A 13,375-nucleotide genomic window follows, 5' to 3' on the forward strand; every position below is an offset into this window, starting at 1 on the left:
AAACAAAAATAATCAGGCCTCCTCAGGTCTCTTCCCTGGACTGGGCTATTGCACAAGCAACATGGCACCTTCATTCACACCTCGTGCCAGTGGGATGGGACAATTTAGAGCCGGAGACCCCAGAGGAACTGTCTGCTTTTCAGCCTTCTACCTCTGACAAAGTACTTCTTCACCAGACAAGAAAGCGTGAAGCCTCCCACGGGCACCAGTCTCAGCTCTGGGCAAGCAGTCACAGATCAGTGCCGGTGAGACAGGCAGCTGGCTCGGGAAAGCCACCGCTTAATATGGACATGGCTACTAGGACTACGAGCCACAAGCTGATGACTGCCAGCAGCAACACTGTCCTGTAAAAAAACATGCCCCCCTCACCTCCCACACCCCCCAAAAAGCGGGGGTTTACCAAAGGGTGCTCCACTGCTCCGATTCTGGTACGAAAAGAACCAAAGAGGCATCAGACACACGCGGCTTTGGGCATGGATTAAGTGCAAAAGCACACCCCCTTTACAGCTATTGCCAGAGCAACGAGTTAACAGATTTCAATACACTCCTTTTTGCGAATGTACATGCAAACTATCAAGACAAGTTCTTTCAGGCTTTTTTGGGGGGAAAAAAATTGACCTGTTGGAACATTTTGCATTTACTATTGCCTGCAACAGTAAGTTACTTCCATTATCATATACAGGTGGAAGTGGCTTTTTAGGAGGTTTAATGATAACACTAGTAATGCCAAAAAGGCCACGTGAACTACATAAAAATACTGCGTCCAAGAAACTTACTCGAGAGAGAAGTAGAATATACAAAGAACTTGCGTTCAGAAGAGCCAGAAGCAGAAACTAAATACACATCTATTTCAGTAAAGAAACGCGGTATCTAAATCAGTACACACACGCGGGTGAGGAAGGTATTAGCTACAAACTGTGCAGAAGGTAAAATACAGATCATCGTCCAACTATATCCACGCTAACATCTCAGCAGCCAAGGCGGTGAAGTTTAAGCAGCCTGCACTTCCAGAAGCCCGAAACAACTTTTTCTGTGTTCTGTCTTCCCATGTTGTATTTTGCATATTTCAGGTAAAGAAAAGACTTGAGAATGGAAACAAATGAAAAACAAACAAAAGTCATTCAGGTAAATTTGTCAGTAAATAAACATGACCCACACACTGGTGGTCTCCGTAGTTTGATGAATACAGACCCTACCTAGTAGTAAAAGACGTAACATAAATTAAAAAAAAAAAAATTTTGTCTTCATTTTACTTGTAAGCACATGAATAAAAAGGAGCAATCACCCAACCAAATCCCTGCCAATGCAGGATTATACAAATGATTCTTTCTCTCAGTATTAAAAGTCTTCTGCTTGTAAAGTCAGTTTATTTGACCAGACCATTCTGAAATACCACACCCTGAACAATATATTTTTGCTTAAGATTAACCTTATCCCTTATATTCATACCTACTAGAGTACTCTGAACAGCTGCTTAATCCAATTTTTTCTGTATTTACAGCACTAACATGGTTGCTAAGACCTCTTTTTCTTCATTTAGTTAATTCTTAGATTCTTAAAATTTTCAATGCTAGGTCTTCAGCATTTTAATACATTATTCTGGTTTCCATTCTTTCATAGACCGTCTCTCAGCTCTAAGATACTCACCTCTTGTGTTATGTAATCACAGTGTCTCTCGCACATAAGATGTCTCTGAACTAGCATTATTGATTCCTCAGTTATTTCCCTCCCATTACACTCTGTTTTGGATATAGCAGTGCACCACTTTGCTGAATAAGAGACTAGAAGAGTATCAATATTAGTATACTCTGATTTTTAAAGTGACCTTTATTTTCTTTCCTCTGAAGGACTATAAGAAATTTTTAGCCATGGGTTTAAGACCGAGAGGGTTTGCAAACCCCACTTCTGTATACCTCCCTCTCCTTCACAGCCCACAGTAAATGGGTGTCCAGCCCTATTTCTTAATTGCATAACTTTTTGCATTTGTGATACGCAGTTTACACAGCTGTAACTAATTTCTGCATAATCTTTCTTAATTAAGGGTCACGTTGTTAGATGATACCAGATGGCCTTATTCCAAATGTTATCCTTAATTAGAGAGACATGGAATTAGGTCTTACAGAAACATTTATCGTTAAGATGGAGTGTGGAGTATTCTCGCATTACTGGACAAAACCAAATTGTTTGCACACAACAAAATTGTTAAAGGCACATCAGAAACATACTGTGAGATGCTCATAAAAGTCAATACTTAGTTTCAATTCCACACTCATTCATAATGACCCTAATGATAAAACCAGGAAACAAGTTCTAGAATAAGTATACGTCATTCACATTAAATCCTACAGATACAGGATCTAAACATATAAGGAGAAAATCTAGAGATAAAAACCTATCCAGACCACAAATTAAGTCTCACATCTGTTATATAATGCATAATGTAATACCCAGGGCAGTTTATGCATGCACAACATCAGTATTGCCAACATAGGGTTTTTTTGCAGTCACAGAATCACAGATATTTGAATTATTCTTTGAGTAAGTAACACATTTTTCATAGTACAGGAAATTAACAATTGCCAATTAAAAAATAGTTTTGTTGGATGCTCTAAAATCAAAACAAGATTTTTTTCTAACATTATTCCCAAGGTAAAAGCAGTAACTGAATTCACAGGAATTCTTTAGCTAATGCTATCTTCTTGGACTAAACTGTCAAAATGGCCTTTTCTGGCTTTAAAATAATACTTAAAAAAAGAAAAAAATTTCTTTTATCTGATCACCTGTCTTATTCAATGCCTAGTACAAAAGATGTATAAAAGATGTTTGTTCATTCTTTAGCCAAGACCTTTTTCACTGCAGACTACTCAAACCCTTTTTGATCACAGCACTACTAATAGTCTCAGGCCATTACCTACAGTATTCATCTCTAACCGACTCAGCTCTTCGTAACTGCTATGAACATCTTTTACTAACATACCTGGGAAAACCAATGAGCTTCGCCGATAGGGAACTAACATACAGAGACCTGGCTCAAAGGCATCTATCAATTTTCAGTATCCAATCTGAAATATTCAGAATGTTTTTTTAAGAATACATAAAATTCTATGGCATTTTATCTATTTAAACTATAGTTTCCATTGACCCAAGTGGAATCCAAGAGGCCTCAGTCCTCCTGTAAGCGGCCTCAATCCTCCTGTAAGCGAACCCCAAAAACTGACACACAAAAGTAAGTTAAAATGAAAGAACAATTTGTAAGTAACCAAACACTTTGGTTTAAGTCACATTACCAGGATCACAGTGGGACATGCCACCAAGTACAGGATAAAACCCTGTTATACTGGGAAATATTCAACTGATTTAACAATCTTCTGCATCCTTTCTCATTCTACAAGCTCCTACTTTATCCACAAGGCATCTTTCAAATACTGAGGCATAGTAAACTGCAGCCTGGCAGGGAAGAATATTTTTTCATATAGGAGCAAGTTCATCTTAGGCACTAAGATAGAAGTAATCTGGAAAAATGTGATCATGCATTTAAGCACTGTATCATTATACTTATGCACAATAGGGCCCAATCAAGTTTTCATGGACATCATCTTTATTTCTGTAATTTCCTTCCTTTTCCAACGTGTGAATTTTCAGCTGATGACAGTCAAATGATAGGACTCACTGGATTCTGTGTTTTTACACTAAATACACACATACAGCTTGCTCCAAAAGCAATGTTTCAACGGATTACTCTGTCTTCTTCTGTTCTTCAATTTAAAGCTCAGGTAGTAAAGGCTTTAAAATTGGAACTTATTGTATTCTTATATATAATTAAGAAAGGGAAAATTTTACCTATATACTTGGACTAGACAGAAGTGAAGCAACCGTAACCTTACTTTAAACCCCAGATCTGTAAAATACTGGTCCTTTCTTTTTATTAAGTCCTGAAACCAGAAGCTGTTCTCAAGCTTAAAGTGACTCTCCAGTTCTGGAAGAATTTCAAGTGGGAGATTAGCAGCCTATTCAAATACAGAATATAAAACATGCATGTTTTGTTCATTAGTTTTCATAGACTCTTAAATGCTGACCTAATGTAAAACTATCACTAACATAGAAAGCTGAAAAAAATAGGTTTATTCACTCATGAATTTGTGCTTAATAAGCACTTCAAAAGTGAACATTTGCTTTACTTTTGTAAAAAAGCAGTAACAACATCAGTGTAAGTAGGAAGTAAAAGAACATATCCCACAAGAGAGATGCAACTCAGAAGAAAACCCGAGAGGATTAAATTTACATTTGCTCTAATTTCACAAACATCTGGAGTTCAACCAGGAATTAATGCAACCCTGGAAAGACATTATACTCAATTTCCATTGCATTCAGCAAATTTCCAGGAATCCTTATCACAGAGATGAATTAGCTGTTGCAGGAAAATTGCAGGCTTGACCTGTAAGGCATACTATGTAAGTAACAATTAAACACAATTTTATCTTGAAAGTGTTTAAAAATAGTAATTATGAAACTAAATTTGTTCATACACTTACAATGTAGTAATTCACTTGCACACGCACCAAAAAAAGAAGAAAAAAAATCTTTGCAAGGTAAGTGCTTTCTACTGAGAATGCTATCTTACACTAGGAGACAAAAATCTCCGAAATTTCTCTATTAAATTTTATCTTAAATTATTCTTTCATAAATTAGATCAGTACTATTTTGTATTTCAATTTCACAACAACAAAAAAAGTATGATTTTTGGTAGATACATCTCATGCGCAGTTTTCCAGAAAACGAATGTTTAGACTGAATTTGCCAATGCTAAGACCTGATCCCTTAGTTTTAGTGACAGCTACTCTGCAGAAATGCCCCACAAGAAAGAAGATAGTATTAATCTGAGCAAGACAAAAAGTGAAAATCTCATTACTGTGAATTAATTGTGGCAAAAATAACTCATTCCGCCATTAACAGCAAACCTAATCAACTTTGGTTGTTGGACTCCCAGCTGTCTAAGGGACTCCAGCTGAATCTTTTCCTTCACTTAGGGCATTCCCAACTCTTCCCTGTGTGGATTTTTTGTAATCCATGCTGCAGCCTCCTCTTAATGAGGGCACTCACTAGTTTGGCCTTTTCCCATCATGTAGCTGCCTCTTTCCATGAAAACTGTTGGGACCGAAGATGCCCACTCCTCTGGAGGTAGCTGAAACCCACCGAAAAGCTCCAAAGTTACAGATTTGCCACCAGCCAGCCCCTCTACAACCCAGCATGATTACAGAAATCTCATTCTTTCAGGAAACAGAATTAAAAAAAGAAAGAAAAAAACCTTCCGGGTCAGTTTCTTCCCCCAGTTTTGTTTAAGTTTAGCACTCTGCACATACACACAACCTGGGATTTACTCCATTCACTTAAAGAATAGAAGTTACATCCTATCTTTTTTCCACAATACCCCACGTTATCTTCCCACTGCAGAGCATCTAGTGCTCTGTAATAACCACATGGCACTTAGCTTTAATAGCAGCTCAGCCAGCAAAACTCAGCTCCACTTTGCACTGTGCTACTGCGAGCAAAATAGTAGCATCCAAATTAACAACAGCAACAGTGAAAAAGGCCCCAGGCGTCGAGAAGGTATGCGAGGGCCTAATCCAAGGGAGACTCTGAACAACGGAAATTATCTAAATACAGACCGCCAAACTGGCTTGAAGAACTACAGAACCTGCTGTCCTGGGAAACCGGGCAAGCCTGTAAACTGCAGACTCTGAACAGACAAAACCTATTCTAGCCACAACACCGGCAAGATGGAAAGCCTGAACGCCTTGCTGAGAACCAGACAATTCTCAGGGCCCACACTTTTGTTAAAAGCAAAAAACAAAATAAAAATACCACTGCAAAAAAGTTGGCAGGGACAGCCAAATCAGCTTACACCACACGCAGGAGCGAGCTGTATTAAAAGAAAGTGAAAGTTAACCAAGCTGATCTCCAAAAACCAGGCAATGATGGGATTTATACTCCCTCAAGTGCACATGCATTCTCACAGAGACATAATTACATGATCGTTTATATTTTCCATAGATTTTTTTCTCATTCGGTAATTTTTTTTTCATTTTTTTATCCATATGGAGGAGACAGCATTTTTCCTAGCCTTGCTCCTGGTATTTCTTGTAGTTGAAATCATTAGCTAGACTCTTATGATGATAAATTTAGATTAAACAACAAAGGCTTGTTTAAAAAAGTTATAGCAAATGAGAAGCTACAAGCACATGAAAACGAGGGTCTTCCCAAGGAAAATACAGGTCAACATTAAGAGCTCGTTTTAGAATCTGTTGGTCGTACACAACTAAAATCCAGAGCAGAAAGAAAAATCATCAACTACAAAAGCCAGAAGCCCTGACTTAAAGCCCTTGAATCAGGTCACTTAGAGAAATCTAACTTCTAACAGTTAATCGATAGCTTTGCACAGGTCCTGACAAATCCTGGACAACATTCTGGGACCTTCTTGTGCGTGGTGTTATTCACGAATCCTTATTCCTATGTTATAGCTCTTTTTTGCAGTTTCACTTAATCCATCTTCAGAAGAGCAAGCATTCACACCTACTAGACGTTATACTTCAGAACTGATACCTTATCTAAATTTGCATTAGGTTTCACATGCAGATTGAATAAAAGTGTTCCATAACGCACAGCTTCCATGACGTTCTAATTCGAGCACTCCAAAAAAATCAGACTCTCAACCTCTCTCAGCACATCTATGAATATGATTTATTTTCTTTACATATCTTAGTGATATAAAAAACAGACAATGAGAGAGGAAAATATAGTACAGTTTTGAAACTCATCGTTTTCATTAAGGTAGTAGTAGCCCATATACATTTCTTCAATTGTCAAAGTCCAAATGTCAAAACACCATTCAAGCAGAATATGATATACATTATTTTAAAAATACTGGAAAACCAACTGAATAAATTAGCAGAAGATCTGATTCAGTACAGTTGTCATGCTCGCTATTTACACACACAATTCAGAAATGTACAAAAACTAGATATTACAAATGCAAAAACTTTGAGAAAGAAAAAGAAAGGAGAAAAAAAACTAGAAAACAGAGCACACTGAGTTACAGAAATCCCTCTATCCCATGTCTATCACTGGAAAGAAAAAGAAAAAAGTCATGCTCGAGGGCAGAACTCAGCTCAGTTAACATCAATTACTGACTGATGCTCTGAGGAATGTCTTGGTTTAGGTAACACAAAAGAAACAGCATAAAACTATATATACATGCTAACATTAATTGATACAAATGTATCTTCCTTTCAGCTTCCACTTTAAGAGCTCTACAAGTAGTATTTCACTAGCCCCAGCTGCCTAAAATGCACAGTAAAATTCAGCATGAGGTATTGCAAAAGTTATGATCCTACTTAGTCAAACTTCTCTCATCTTCCCTCCCCATGTGTATCTAGGAAGTTACAGGGAGCCAACCTTCTGGCACTGGCCAAAAGATGTCCTGCTTTTGTTCCATAAGTTTAGTGCATTTATTCCTTGGGAAGTACAGAATACCTTGAAGAAAACCTGGCCTCCACAGCCTTCCTAATTTTTAAGTGCAACTGTTGCCAATAGTTAGTGAAAAAGCCAAAGTTTCACTCAAGGAAAGAATTTTTCCTACCTTCTTCAAATACGTATTATATCTCTCCATCTATACAGAAAACCATGCTGGATGCATCAGCTCTAGACTGCTAATGCTGGGTAACAAACCTTCTGTTCCCAATCAAGCTCACAGCGAAGCTAGCCAAAAGCCTACAATAAGTTCCCCTCACCAAAGAAAACACACTAGACCTAGAAATTCAGAGTTCTGGCCAAAACACGGGTAGAAGTTAGCTGGGAAACATCCATCAGTCCCATTAAAAACATCAATAGGTCCCCATGAAAACTACCAATAGGTCATGGGCAGTAGGCCACTATCATGCTGACGGAAACTCTTCAACAATTGATCACAATTCTCACTGTTCTGCCTGAAAAAGCTGGCAGAGACTTCAGTAGCACGTTGCTTTCCGTTCATTGCTGAGAAAGTCCCACCACTACCTGTGTGGAAATACAGCCTTACCACCAACATCTTTGACCTCTGACAAAAGCACATCAGCTAAGTTCAGTGTGTTGATGTGCTAGCTGCTTCTTTGTGGCACGTATTTATTACCTCCCAGCAAGCTAGTTTAACTGACTTACTCCGAAACCTTCCATAGCATTTTCAACTGAATAAAACACACAGGTATAAAAAGTTAGGGTCTGTGTAAGGACTGTCCAACCTCAGCAAGCAAGTCATAGAGCTCTTCCAAGTCACTCATATGCCAAGTTCCTGGATGTAACACACAGAAGTATCAGAAATCATTCCTGAACTAACACGCCATTCCCATCAGCAGGCTCTCGCCTGTGGATTGCCAGGCAGGCAGTCCCACGTTATACCACAGACTTGTTTCTTACTAGTGCTTTTATTCCGACACAATTTTTTATAAGAAGATCAGTGTAAAGCAGCAGATTTCAGAAAGGATCAAACTCTTTCAGATTTCAAAATCAATACGAACAGGAAGAAACACTTGTTTGAACTATGGGGTTGCCACTTTGTGAGTCCTTTCTAAGAAAAATAAAAAGGGGGTTGGAAATGTTCTTTTTTTTAAATAGCTATTTTTCATATTTTACTCAAACAGAATTAAATCAAGAAGAAAAGAGTCCCAGTGCTTTTCCTTAATTAAAGAAGAAAAGGGATGAGGGAAGGGAAGGAAGGAGGAACATACACAGGAAGTTCCTGATGACATGGAACATTGTTTTAAGTTACAGTACTGAGAAGAAAGGAGACAAACTCTGATCTGAACTGTACGGAGTGCTTCAAAATAAACATAAAACAATAACGAAACCAGTTAGCTAAGATTTCTTCACTGAACTGGGGATATGTGTATACGCGCCTTCACACAGGAATGAAAGTTTGACTGTGTGTAAGTCAGACAAATTTGATGTCTAGTCTCTTCGGAGAGGAAGAAAAAAATTGAAGCAATCCATCAGATCTTTTTACTCCCACGAACCAGAATCCATACACAGGAATACAGCAACTACTATATTGGAACATACACTCTAGCATTAGTATATTAGCATACTGGACAAATAGCCGTATACTGGACATGCGTGTGCCAATATGTTGGACATATAGTCTGGTCTTCTAGCCCTGACAACAGCCAGAACTAGATGCTTCAGAAAGAGCTTCAGGGCTCCACAGAAGGGAGATAAAAGATATGCTGGTCTCGTTTTGGTCACTGTTAGCTGGAAAGGGATAAATTGCTTAACCATCATGTTTAATATCAGTCTCACTAATTTGGTCATCTTCAGTTTCAGTAACTGTAAGTGATTTGGTATCTATGTAGATATTTAAAACTACTAGCTTATGAACTAGAAAAATGTGAAGTAAGAGCTATCAAATGATAAAATTTGACCCTATGATACATTTGCTGGCAGAAGTATGTTTGATAATGCTGTATCAGAGAAAATTATAATAATGATGTATGAATTTTGCAACAGCTATTCACTTTACATCAGTGCAACTGGTCTACAGGTATTTGAACTTGCTTTACTGCAGATTATTTAATTGCAGATAATTTCTCAGGTATTGAGTGACATAATCACAAAGTAGTATGAATTGATAAATACTTCTAATTGACTTACCATCAGAACTTGTAAGAACAAAGCTCTCTGCATAGGACTGCTTCTTTCCACCTACACTTCTGGGAAACCAGTGAAGATCTATGGGATAAATATCATCTGGAAGCTTCACCACTTGAGTAGTCTCACTAGTTAACAGGTTCCACTTCATAATTTGGTGATCATCACTGCAGGAATATAGCTCATCAGCTGTAGTCCATCCCACACAGCTAACTAATTCCTTATGTATAATTAAATTAAGGAAGTCTTAAAGTTTTGGTTATTAGAAATAAACTTATAAAATATCTCATCTAGGCTGTACAAAATTGAAGGAATAGTACAGGAATATTATTTTAAGAAGATTACATAGAATGTTTCCTATAAAGACAATATGAGTCTTCATTCTTTCTTTGCTGTTTTGTGTCAAGAAGAGCTGGTAGAAATTCCACATGAAATACAAAAGCAGACTGAAACTATATCACGTAAAAATACCATTCTTATTACAATGCATATTTATTGAAACATTGGGTTATAGCTCTAGAGGGGTCTTGGCACACAAGACAAGTGCAAACCACCCAAATGTCCTTCAGATTGGCTTACGTTGGCCTATGCCAGCAGTTTATATATGAGGCTGTGTTAATATCTAATTTATCAAGAATAGAAAAACTACAATTTTGTTTATAGCCTCTCTGTGTGTGTCTTCTTGCATGCAATTAGATATATCAATACTCCTATTTACTTTGCAAGAAAGCATTTAACTTATCACTACAAATAGGAAAGGAAAAACCTCAAAACTTTCCAGCAAAACGCTGACGACTTCTGCAGCGTACTGAACACCAGTGGTTTCAAATTAGGTTGATAAAAGCAGAGAACACTGTGTATGGCAATGGTAGTGTTCAACATCTCCAGAAATACTGCCTTTAAAAGATGCACTAAAATAGTAAGGTTAAAAAAAAGCCACATGCAATTCACAAGTATTTTACTATGACATTTAGGAATTAAAGAAAACCTTTCTAATAAAAGGGCTATAAAGATTTAGCATGCTGTCCTAAGGTTTATTCTGAGAGAAAGGATATGTTTTGGTTCCTTTAAAAGTGAAGTCTTCAGTCTCATTTTGGCTGTTCAGATGGAGCATTAAAAAAAGATGTTTTGGGTATAACTGTATTAAAACAAAACAAACACACATATAAGTAGCCAAAATTAAAAAGGAAGATACCAATACCAAAATTAAAAGTTCTGAAATAAATAATATTACATTAGTGTTGTGGCAAAACAATCACCAAAACGAACGCAAATTTTAAGGGAATTCTCCTTGTACAGTATACAACCGCACACATACCTGACTGCTTAATATAAACACACCAGGCAAGTTAAAGAACAACTAAAGTCGGCAGCATTTTGCTGAAACATTATAGGTGGAAACACTGAGGTTCTCTTATGCTTACAGATAGTCATGAAGGTAGCTGGGGAAAACCTGGAAACACAAACTTTTCAAAAAGATTCATGCCTGAACAGAGGGTTACAAGAAAATTTAGAGGAAAGAGCCATACTCTCAAAATAATCCCGCTGTGACCAAACGATGGTCTTACTCTTTCATCCACAATTATCTGCAATGTCCATGATGTTTTACTGTAACATCGTAATTCCATAAGATGTTCAGCTGGGTCCCACCCTCTCACCCGCTCCTTCTTTTTGGTAACAGCAGGAGCCTTTGAGAGTCTGTGCCTGGACAGCAGAGAGGCACTGAACCAGGTTAAACCCCCTTTTCCCCCCTTCAGGATGGAAAGAAGCTAAAGCGAGATGAGAGAATGGGAGCAGGTAGCATACTCTGAAAAGAGCATCATGATACACAGCGTGACCTTCTAATCGTCTGGAATTTCTTCAGCATAAAAATTACTGTGTGTTACTACGTAGAATTTAAGAAGCTTTAAAAGGGAGACGGTCCTAAAACATGTAACCTTCTGTGCCCAAAGGATAAAATAAGCTATTTTCAACCCTACTTCACATTCATTCTGATAAAACGCACACAACACACGTTTTTAAGTATTTAAACATCTTTCATATTTGAAAGTCTAATTGCTTTCTCCTACCCTTATTCTAAAAATGTGTGGGGACCTCAGTATCAAGTCATTTAAAAGGGACTTGAGTTTATGCTGAATTTGCAAAGTGGCCTTTGAATCATGTCTTTGATTTCTAGATGGTGGTAATGGTTCAGCACCTGCATCGCTGTTCCATACATGCTGCAAAATTTTCCAGCAACCAGTTATGGGGTTAGTCTCTATACCATGAATTCTAGCAAAAAAATCCACAAACATAACCTTAAGATTCTATACAGCAAAGAAAAAATACGGAGTAAAATGGCACTAAAATATGTCTTCTTCAGTTTAATACAGGTATCGCTCCAGCTTAACAGAACATCTCACATTTATTTGGATGCACAGATCTTACTTATCTGCTTCTATTTTCTGTGCACACCATACCTAAACCCACCTTTTCAGTGGCTGTTTGGCAGTTTTTATCATTCATTTTTCGTTCAGCCTTTCAGCAGGCACGCTGTTACCACCAGCCCCCCACTTCCACTCCGACTACACGGGAACCCAAAAGCTCTACCCAGTTCCCACATGAATTCTGCGTTATTTCCAGAGACAACACCGGAATTTTATAATAGATTTTGGCAAACGGCGGTTCTAAACATGCTTTACGTGTATTTAAGGAGAAGGAATGCTCACCCTTATTTTATATACTAAATAGATGGAGTTTTGTGGTGATGCAGTTGCACCTGTTGACACCAACAGGTAAATTATCAGGGAGCGCAGGGTAGCTCCGTGAGCTGGTTATACGCACTCGACATCACGACTTGGCCGGGGGCCTAGCGTGAACTAACGCTCGCACGCGAGCCGGGAGCCTCCATGGAAAGCGTGGCAGAAGATGCTGCGAGGAGGAGGCGGCAGCGCTGGAGGCGGCGGGCTGCTCTGCCGCTGAGGCGAGGAGTTTGGCTCAGCTCCCCTCAGCCGCAAATTCCATCTCGTCCCACTTTTTCACATGGCGATCCCACGTTTCCTCGTTTCGAGCTCCGTCTCGCGCTCTCCTCCGCTCCGGAGCGGCTCCACGAGAAGTTCAGGGTCACAGAAAAGAGCAGCGTGAGCGAGGCAGAGGATTGAGCAAGATTTTGTGCAAGCGCCGAGGGGGGGGCGGATGGAAAAAACGGGCTGCGGGAGGAAGAGGAGGACATACATGGTGCTTCCTCGGGGCAGCAGCCGCCGAGCTGCCCCCCAGGAGGTCACCCGCCGCCGACAGCCCCAGCGCCCGCTCCCCGGGGGACGCGCTCCCCACGCAGCCGCCCCCCGCCCCCGGCCCGCCGCGGGGTCGCGGCCCTGTCGCCCACCGCGGCGCTGAGTCAGACCTCCCGCCGCCGGGCCCCTCCCGCCGCGCTTTACCTGTGGCGGCGGCAGCGAGGGAGCGCGCGGCGCGGCGGCCGCCGCTGCCCGCCCGCCCGCCCGCCCGCCCCAACGGCTGCTGCGCCAGTCCCGCCGCTCCGCAGCCGCGGCGGCAGCGCCGCCACAACCGTCTCCCCCGTGTCCCCCCCTTCCGCGGCGAAGCTGCCCGGTCTCTATAGCTACTTCCCGCGAGACTTCTTCCTCCCCCCTCCTCCTCCTCGTCCCACCGCCACCTCACGGGCCCTCCCCAAACCAGGTGACACGACTCCATGGCGTCAGCGCGC

The 13,375-nt window shown here is 40.0% G+C and overlaps 1 protein-coding gene across 1 annotated transcript in view; it reads right to left on the reverse strand.

Annotated features, from left to right (window-relative positions):
* IFT80 (intraflagellar transport 80) overlaps positions 1-13,153 on the reverse strand; it is a 62,261-nt gene extending 49,108 nt beyond the window's left edge. The window contains exons 1-4 of the mRNA XM_064516556.1: positions 13,092-13,153; positions 12,384-12,863; positions 10,728-10,813; positions 9,679-9,897 (exon numbers count right to left, since the gene is read on the reverse strand). Coding sequence (XP_064372626.1) covers positions 9,679-9,897; positions 10,728-10,767 — 259 coding nt within the window. The 5' untranslated portion in view covers positions 10,768-10,813; positions 12,384-12,863; positions 13,092-13,153. The remainder of the gene's footprint in view (positions 1-9,678; positions 9,898-10,727; positions 10,814-12,383; positions 12,864-13,091) is intronic.
* Between the last annotated feature and the right edge of the window lie 222 nt (positions 13,154-13,375).

The sequence above is a fragment of the Dromaius novaehollandiae genome, chromosome 9 (genome assembly GCF_036370855.1).
Source record: "Dromaius novaehollandiae isolate bDroNov1 chromosome 9, bDroNov1.hap1, whole genome shotgun sequence".
Lineage (NCBI taxonomy): Eukaryota > Metazoa > Chordata > Aves > Casuariiformes > Dromaiidae > Dromaius > Dromaius novaehollandiae.